Source organism: Borostomias antarcticus (assembly GCF_949987555.1).
Source record: "Borostomias antarcticus genome assembly, chromosome: 5".
NCBI lineage: Eukaryota > Metazoa > Chordata > Actinopteri > Stomiiformes > Stomiidae > Borostomias > Borostomias antarcticus.
In genome coordinates this window covers 22,319,905-22,329,694 of record NC_140238.1, presented here as the reverse complement: position 1 = coordinate 22,329,694, position 9,790 = coordinate 22,319,905, and the positions used below count along the sequence as shown (strand labels likewise).

The 9,790-nt window shown below is 50.2% G+C and overlaps 1 protein-coding gene across 1 annotated transcript in view; it reads right to left on the bottom strand.

The window, feature by feature from the left end:
* Positions 1-1,138: 1,138 nt before the first annotated feature.
* The window catches only part of spag9a (sperm associated antigen 9a), a gene marked incomplete at its 5' end in the record, with an annotated part of 34,881 nt that continues 26,229 nt past the window's right edge, over positions 1,139-9,790 (bottom strand). Inside the window, 8 exons of the mRNA XM_084439005.1 lie at positions 1,139-2,209; positions 2,427-2,570; positions 2,806-2,988; positions 3,777-3,890; positions 4,689-4,860; positions 5,246-5,394; positions 9,464-9,531; positions 9,616-9,696. Coding sequence (XP_084295131.1) covers positions 2,091-2,209; positions 2,427-2,570; positions 2,806-2,988; positions 3,777-3,890; positions 4,689-4,860; positions 5,246-5,394; positions 9,464-9,531; positions 9,616-9,696 — 1,030 coding nt within the window. The 3' untranslated portion in view covers positions 1,139-2,090. The remainder of the gene's footprint in view (positions 2,210-2,426; positions 2,571-2,805; positions 2,989-3,776; positions 3,891-4,688; positions 4,861-5,245; positions 5,395-9,463; positions 9,532-9,615; positions 9,697-9,790) is intronic.

Genomic DNA, 9,790 nt, shown 5'->3' with positions numbered 1-9,790 from the left:
AAACAATTGTTGTTGTTGTTTTTACACAAGTAATAGTATTCTATTACATTTTGCTCCCGTAGAAAGTTACATTCTGAGCCGCCTTGGGCTCAATAAAAAGAATAAATACTGGAATGGCGACAAGACAATACAGTATGAGTGGATTTCTCCTGAAAAGGAAAAGAAACAGACTGAGGCAGAATTGGGAATATAAAATAACAAACATAAAGACCCGCCGGTTGGTATTCTGCCATCATGTTACAGACACGTCAAAACACACATAATTTCATAAAAGTGTCCCACAGACAAAAAGTACAAAAAGGGCACAGAACCCAACGTTAAAAGAAAGAAACTGGCTTTGAGGTCTCCAAAAGCATCTGTAACACAACAAAACAGGACAGGACCAGAGACCCTTATCTAGTATCAGGACCAGAGACCCTTATCTAGTATCAGGACCAGAGCCCCTTATCTAGTATCAGGACCAGAGACCCTTATCTAGTATCAGGACCAGAGACCCTTATCTAGTATCAGGACCAGAGACCCTTATCTAGTATCAGGACCAGAGACCCTTATCTAGTATCAGGACCAGAGCCCCTTATCTAGTATCAGGACCAGAGACCCTTATCTAGTATCAGAACCAGAGACCCTTATCTAGTATCAGGACCAGAGACCCTTATCTAGTATCAGGACCAGAGACCCTTATCTAGTGCTGTATGAACATCGCTTAGAGGTGCAGCATGACATTTGTTAATTTCCCTGTGAAGCAAGATTATTTAAAACACTGAGCCTTAAAAATATATACCCATCAATTATTGTTGTGACCAGCCTGTTTAGCTGAGAGAGGATGCAGACTGGTAAGACTGTTTAGCTGAGAGAGGATGCAGACTGATAGAAGTTACTCCTGATGTTTCAATATTCTTCTTAGTTCGTTGTTTTTCTTTGTCCTTTGGTAACTGGTTGACACCTTTCACAGCAATAAATATTCTGTTACTGTTTTGTTCCCTCAAAACAATTAGCACATCAAACTTCAAGCAACTTTACATTTATATTTTAAAGTGCCAACGAGCTCTAATGTTAAGGAAGCCCCAAAATGGCGGCCTAAGCAGTAACCCACCCCCCGCCCCCCCCCCCCACCGAACACTGACAACAGGGAGTTTGATCTAAAATGGCAGTTCAGGCAGACGCATGGATGGAGATACTGCACCAGGACATCTCCATGCTGGCTAACACCAACTCACACCTACCCCTCTCTACACACACATACACAACCTTAATGTGCCCCAACTCCACTGTATACAGTATCCACACCGTGACGGTAGCAAAAATAACTATTTTGTTCTCAAATGGTAAACATGGGAAAGTGAGGCACACCTGACACACGGACACGGACGTACAACAAGTCCAACTCAAAACTACAGTACAAGAAATAAGATCATCTCTGTAATCAACGGCATGCAAAACCTACAGTACCTGTTCCCTTCTGTCACACTGAGGGGCTAAACATGTGTGATGTTTCTGTCAAACCCTGGGATTAAACATGTGTGATGTTTCTGTCAAACCCTGGGATTAAACATGTGTGATGTTTCTGTCAAACCCTGGGATTAAACATGTGTGATGTTTCTGTCAAACCCAGGGATTAAACATGTGTGATGTTTCTGTCAAACCCAGGGGCTAAACATGTCTGGCCGTATGAGGTTTCCCTGTGCAGTTCGAGTCCCTTATTATCAATGGCGTTTTCCCTTTTCCCTAAAACCTTTTCAAATATGGGGGAGATGGACAGTGAACTGTACTGTACATTGTTCAAGCTAGGCCCTAGTCCCTTTATAACACAAACTTTAATTGATCAAATGTGCAGTTCTGTGAGTCAACTCTGCTCTCAATCGCAGGAGAAAACTTGGAAAGATTAATTCACTTCACTTTTAACATCCGGACTGCCCTACTCAGTAAACTTGACAACAAAAAAGGAAGGAAATCTTTAAAAAAGATACACTCAAGATAATTGTTACGAACAATGCAGATACCCACTGTGGTCGTTCTAATAATCCTAATATCAGCGATAACAACTCGGCGACGACAGGACGGGTTTGTCGGTGGCTCGGGCGCCGGGCGGCTCACTCCTGACAGGAAGTAACCTGCCAGACGATGAGGTGGCTGCGTTCGGCTTTGGTGGCGGCCGACTGGAGCTTCACCGTGGTTTCAGACGAGCCGTCCAGCTCCCCGACGTCATCACCTGAGGGGGCGGGGTCATACTTAGTACGCACACATACAGACACATACACACACACGCAGACATACACACACACAGACACACACACATACAGTACATAGACATATACACACACACACACACACACACACAAACACACACACATACAGTACATACACATATACACACACACAAACACACACAGAGTCACACACTTCCTCTGCTGTGGCGGTCAACTCACCCATTCTGAAGTCAATGTAACCCTCTCCTCCGCTCATGACCAGGAAGGTTTTGGCAGGTTCAGAGGTCACCGTGTCCGACGACTCTGAGGCAGGGTCGTCCGACCCAGAATCCCCGGCGGTACCGGGAGGCGGAATCACCTGACCTGGAGCAGGAAGTAGATGAGTGAAGACTCGTCTTATCCCCACATTTTATGCGCTTTTAAAATGTTTATTATACTCTTATTGTGTATGTGTATTAATGTGTTATTACTAACAGTATCATGTTGTCTATTATATTAATGCCTTCATTATTAAGTATTGCAATTTGCATGAGTGGTGCAATAGATTGATTTGACTTTGTGAACTGAACGTTGGTGGACTGCACTGGCACCTGGTTACCTGGCACCGCCGCAAAGAACTTGACGGCGTCTCTGTGTCCGTGGAAACACAGCTGGGCGTGCGCCATGGAGCAGTAGGGCACGAAGCTGCCCGCCAGGCCGCCGTCGGCGCCACCCTCCTCGCCGTACACCCGCACCGCCATGCCCGGCCGATGGGACACCACGCCACCTGCCGTCCGGCTGACTGCAGATACACATTCACGACAGGACTACTGAGAATCACAGCGCGGTATTGGCGTTAAGAGTGCGTGGTACGCAAAGCGCTGAGCGAGACGGTTCTCTTCCCGGATCCTGTGTCGCTGCTCGGCACGCGGGGGAGAGAGAGCGGGCCGGGCGCCCGCGGGGGAGAGAGAGCGGGCCGGCCGCCATGCGGGGAGGAAAGCAGGCAGGAGAGAGAGGAGGAGAGAGAAAGAGGTGGAGCAGGACACAGAGGAAGGGGGTACAATCGAGAAGAGAGAGAGGGAGAGACAGGGGGAGAGAGGGAGTGAGAGAGAGAGACAGAAAGAAAGAAAACTGGGCTGCTGTGTGATGGTGACTCGTGAACTGTGAGGGAGGAGAGAGACAGACTAGAGTAATGAAAGCCCACGCTCTCTTCCTGCTGGCTGATGGGCTGTGAGAAGCTGTATGTGGCTATTATACCTATTATACCCTGTCTATTAATCTATTATACCCTGTCTATTATACCTATTATACCCTGTCTATTATACCTATTATACCCTGTCTATTATACTGTACCTATTATACCCTGTCTATTATTCCCTCTATGACCCATAAACCACAATAAGCAGAGGATTTTGGAAATGGAAAGATTTTTTTTATAAAATAGAGAAGCCATTTTGAAATGGAAAGACGAAACACTAAAAAAAGGAGCAGTTCGCTCAAAATGCATTGGATGATTTTTAATAGGGTGCACTCCTGTCACCTGAGAAACACACTGTCCAGTGGGAAGAGACTGCGGATGTGAGTCTTTACCTTCTGACAGAGGGATGGAGATGATGACGCCATTTCCTGTTCCGACCCAGAGGCGGCCACAGGACACCATGAGCGCCGTGATCCTCACAAAGGAGAAACCCAGTTTCCCCGTCCCTGTGCACAAAAAGGGGGGTTAACAGCCCAGTTTCACTGTCCCTGTCACACAAAGGGGGGGTTAACAGCCCCGCTCAAACTCACCGTCACGCACCCATATTCTAAATGCAAAATTTAGGTCAAATCCTTCACGCTGCAACAGCGTAACTTCTAAACATGCTCCATCACAAGTTCTACTGTCTGTTTACTTCACTATTTGACAAGAGTGCGACATCATCATGTTGAATATCACAGCTTACAACAGAACACACAGAGACAGACTGTAACAGGGAAGTCAGCAACCACTGCATAACTTGCTGGGTCATTATCTATTCAGGGAAATATGTCAAAGTCTCATCCCATTTGAGCTGCCATAACTACTGTAGGAGTTCCTGAGGATTTCCTGGCCTCAATGAGAAAAGTTACTGCATTGCTAAAGTGTTCTCTCAATAAACCTGAGGGCTCTTGTACTTTTTTTTTTACTATTGAAGAATCAGGGGGTCACTTTCCTTTCAACTCACTCGTTTAATAAATAATATGCCCCGGTAAAGCATATCAGCCAACCAGCACTAAATAATAATGGATGACTCAACAAATCTATTTCTATTTGGCAGTTCTACATCGTTTGGCACATAACTGTGGGTGTGTAAAAATCAGTTCACGCAATAAAGAAAAAAATTCTTCGGCACCCTAAAAAATGTATCATTATGTCAAAACATAAAATGTTTATGTTTTTGGCACTCATTTAACCAGTGAGGCCAACCCATTTTGAGTGCGCTATCCCTTTAAGCAGTATGAGGAGGAGGTGGAGGGGCGTACCCAGCATCTTGCTGACGTAGGGCTCGATGTCCACGTCCTGGAGGTGCTGGTAGGTGTGGGCGTGGAACAGCCGCAGGGTGGAGTCCAGCCTGATGGACACCCAGATGCCGTCACCCACCCAGGCCAGCTGCCGCACCTGGCTCTCCTTACGAGGGTGGGCGTCAAAGGACTTCTACACACACAACACACACACACACCACAAGACGGAGAGGATATCCATGTTAAACCATAGGGCCTTTTTAAAAAGTCTGGCGTATTGGGATGTATTGGATGCTGAGGAAATTGACCAGACTGGTAGGTTAGGCCTGGTTTTCAATACTAAAAAATCACACCCAGGTGGTGCAGAGCTATGAGCAATCTCTGTTGGTGTGCAGTGGCATTGGCGAATCCTGATTGGTCAAAAACTGAACGAACTCACACACACACGAACGGACGGACAGACACACCCGTCATATATAGAAGCGACTGCACCGCTTAAAAAGAAACCATAGGATAGGAATGAACAGCCCTTTAATGGCAGGAATGACATGTGAAGGGAAGGGCATGTGTCTGGGTACCTCTATCCTCATGGCCTTGGGCTGGATGATGTAGATCTTGTTCCTGTAGCCGCACCACACCTTGTCGTGCACCACCGCCATGCAGCGCACCGAGTGGTGCGGCCGGCCCAGGTCCAGCAGGTGGTAGTTGGTCAGGTCCCACTGGCCGTCTGTGGGGAGACGCACACACACACACACGCACACACACGTGTACGCACACACACACACACACACACGCAGAGCTGAGAATCCACGCATGCCCTGCGTTAATGGCCGCCGAGTAGCCCTGGTCCAGGTCGGTATGCTATTCAGGGTGGTACTCCGGTAAATCGCCCTGCCAGGAACCATTCATTGGACATACCATGGACTTTTTTCACTCGGTCTACATTACCACATGTACAGACAGTATTCTTTCACTACTCACCGAAGACATTTTTCGAAAGACGAGGTGGCTACAGTTGAAACCCCCCACCTCTTATATGAAAAACACTTTTTGCACTTAAATAGCACATACAGTATCGCGAAGCCAGGCTAGTGGATACCATAGTAGCTGAGTGGATATCGGTGGATGTGCTATTTAAGTGCAAAATGTTATATTTGTTCAATAAAATGTTTTACAAAATAAATAAAATAAAATAAAATAAAAAATAAAAAAAAATATTTAAAAAAATAGTGGCAGTGGCTAGTTGCAAAACTAGAATGGAGAAGTAAGACGCCTCCTTCCCTCCACTAGTCTGGGGGTCCACCTTGGGCAAGTGGTAGTACCCCCTAGCCCCCCTACCTGGGGTTACAGGCAAAAACCCTGATGACAAAACACCAAAAAGGAAGAGAGACCCGGCCCGGAGGAAGCCCGGGGCCCTCGTCTGGAGCCAGGCCCAGACGGAGGGCCCGCATGCGAGCGCCTGGTGGCCGGGCTTACCATGGAGCCCGGCCGGGCCCAGCCCGAATAAGCAACGTGGAAGCACCATCTCCTCCTCCATCGTCCCGTGGACCCACCACCCGCGGGAGGAATTGTCGGGGTCGGGTGCGCTGCCAACTAGGTGGCGGTGAAGGCGGGGGACACCGACGGACCGGACCCGGGCGGCAAAGGCTGGCTCTGGGGACATGGAACGTGACCTCGCTGGGGGGGAAGGAGCCGGAGCTTGTGAGGGAGGTGGAGCGATACCAATTACACTTGGTGGGACTAACCTCCACGCACAGCACCGGCGCCGGAACCAAACTCCTGGATAGGGGTTGGACCCTGTTCTTCTCCGGAGTTGCTCACGGTATGAGGCGTAAGGCAGGTGTGGCTATACTAGCTAGCCCCCAGCTGAGCGCCTCTGTGCTGGAGTTCACCCCAGTGGACGAGAGGGTCGCCTCCCTGCGCCTTAGGACTGTGGGGGGGGGGACTCTGACTGTGGTTTGTGCTTATGCACCGAACAGCAGTTCAGAGTACTCAGCCTTCCTGCAGACCCTGAGTGGAGTCCTGTTGGGGGCTCCTGCAGGGGACTCCAGTGTCCTACTGGGGGACTTCAATGCACACGTAGGCAATGATGGAGAAACTTGGAGGGGCGTGATTGGGAGGCATGGCCACCACGATCTGAACCCGAGTGGTGTTTTGTTGTTGGACTTCTGTGCTAGTCACGGTTTGTCCATAACAAACACCATGTTCGAACACAAGGATGCCCACAAGTACACCTGGCATCAGAATACCTTAGGCCGAAGGTCGATGATCGATTTCGTTATCGTATCATCTGATCTGAGGCCATGCGTTTTGGACACTCGGGTAAAGAGAGGGGCAGAGCTGTCCACTGATCACCATCTGGTGGTGAGCTGGTTTCGATGGCGGGGGAAACTTCTGGACAGACCTGGAAAACCCAAGCGTGTAGTGAGGGTGAACTGGGAACGTCTGGAGGAAGAGCCTGTCCGGAGAGATTTCAATTGCCACCTCCGGCGGAGCTTCTCAGGCATCCCTGTGGAGGTTGGGGACATCGAGCATGAGTGGTCGGTGTTCAAAGCCTCCATTGCTGAAGCTGCGGCTGGGAGCTGTGGCCTGAGGGCCATAGGTACCTCAAGGGGCGGTAACCCTCGGACACCGTGGTGGACAGCGGTGGTGAGGGAAGCCGTCCGACTGAAGAAGGAGGCCTTCCGGGTTATGTTAGCCCGGGAGACCCCAGAAACAGTTGCAGGGTATCGACTGGCCCGGAGGGCTGCGGCTTCGGCCGTGACCAAGGCAAAGCAGCGGGTGTGGGAGGAGTTCGGAGAAACCATGGAGAAGGACTTTCGGTCGGCACCAAAGTGTTTCTGGAAGACCATCAGACACCTCAGGAAGGGAAAGCGGGGGACCATCCAAGCTGTATACAGCAAGGAGGGGACACTGCTGACCTCAACTGAGGAGGTTGTTGAGCGTTGGAAGGAGCACTTTGAGGAACTCCTGAACCCGACTAATCCACCCTCTACGATCGAGGCAGAGCCGGAAGATGATGGGGGGTCGTCAATGTCCTTGGAGGAGGTCACTGAGGTAGTCAAACAACTCCACAGTGGCAGAGCCCCAGGGACTGATGAGATCCGTCCAGAAATGCTGAAGGCGCTGGGTGTAGAGGGGCTGTCTTGGTTGACACGCCTCTGTAACATTGCGTGGAAGTCTGGGTCAGTGCCGAAGGAGTGGCAGACTGGGGTGGTGGTCCCAATATTCAAAAAAGGGGACCAGAGGGTGTGTGCGAATTATAGAGGCATCACATTACTCAGCCTCCCAGGGAAAGTTTACTCCAAGGTGCTGGAAAGGAGGGTCCGGCCGATAGTCGAACCTCAGATCGAAGAGGAACAATGCGGATTTCGTCCTGGTCGTGGAACTACCGACCAGCTCTTCACTCTCGCAAGGATCTTGGAGGGGGCTTGGGAGTTTGCCCAACCTGTCTACATGTGTTTTGTGGACTTGGAGAAGGCTTACGACCGGGTCCCTCGAGAGGTCTTGTGGAGAGTTATGCGGGAGTATGGGGTGAGGGGGTCCCTACTTAGGGCCATCCAATCCCTGTACACCCAGAGCGAGAGCTGTGTCCGGGTCCTCGGCAGTAAGTCATCTTCCTTTCCGGTGGGTGTTGGCCTCCGCCAGGGCTGCGCTTTGTCACCAATCCTGTTTGTGATTTTCATGGACAGGATATCGAGGCGTAGCCGGGGGGAGGTGGGTTTGCAGTTCGGTGAGCTGGGGATCATGTCACTGCTTTTTGCAGATGATGTGGTCCTGATGGCATCAGCTGCCTGCGACCTCCAGCACTCTCTGGATAGGTTCTCAGCAGGAAACCGGTGGCCTGTCCGCTCCGAGTAGGAAATGAGTCCCTACCCCAAGTGAAGGAGTTCAAGTATCTGGGGGTCTTGTTCACGAGTGAGGGAACCATGGAGAGGGAGTTTGGCCGGAGAATCGGAGCAGCTGGTTGTGACGAAAAGAGAGCTGAGCCAAAAGGCAAAGCTCTCGATCTACCGGTCTATTTTCGTCCCCACCCTCACCTATGGTCATGAAGGATGGGTCATGACCGAAAGAACGAGATCACGGATACAAGCGGCCGAAATGAGTTTTCTCCAGAGGGTGGCCTGGGTCTCCCTGAGAGATCGGGTGAGAAGTTCAGTCATCCGGGAGAGACTCGGAGTAGAGCCGCTGCTCCTTTGCGTCGAAAGGAGCCAGTTGAGGTGGTTCGGGCATCTAGTGAGGATGCCTCCTGGGCGCCTCCCTAGGGAGGTGTTCCAGGCGTGTCCGGCTGGGAGGAGGCCGCGGGGTAGACCCAGGACTAGGTGGCGGGACTACATCTCCGCACTGGCCTGTGAGCGGCTAAAGATTCCCCAGGCAGAGCTGGTTGATGCTGCTAGGGAAAGGGATGTCTGGGGCCCCCTGCTGGAGCTGCTGCCTCCGCGACCCGACCCTGGATAAGCGGATGAAGATGATGATGATGATGATAACATAAAAATAAAAAAGGGCAAAATGTTGCTTTTTATATAAAAGGTGGGGGCTACAACTGTAGCCACCTCAGAGAAAAGGCTTTCAACTTTCGAAAAATATCTTCGCTTCAGTGAGTAATGAAATAATATTGTCTGTAGATGTGGTAATGTAGACTGAGTGAAAAAAGCCTATGGCGCAATGAATGGTTCCTGGCAGCCCCGAATAGTACACCAACCTGGACCAGGGCTAGCCGCCAAGCTACTGGTCCAAAACGGCTGCTGAGCAGTAAGGTGGTTAGGATGGATGGCGGATGGGCGGTTCCTCCTTACCCAAGCCCCTGTGGAAGATAGCTAGCGTCCCGTCCGCCAAGGCTACCAGAACTCTCCCTTTAACGTGCCTGTGGGAGAAACAGGGTCAGGGAAAATGTCTTTTACGATTTCTGTCAAAAACTAAATTAGCTTCACATCTTCTGGCTACTCACACTATGTTCAAGATGGAGTCCTTGAGCTTGATGGCATGGAGACACTTCCTCCACCGGGCCACGGACGAATGGACATACAGACTAGAGAGGAAAAGAGAGAGAGAGAGAGTAGGGTGTAGGGTTTAGACAGTAGGGTTTAGGGAGAAGGGTTTAGAGAGTAGGGTTTAGACAGTAA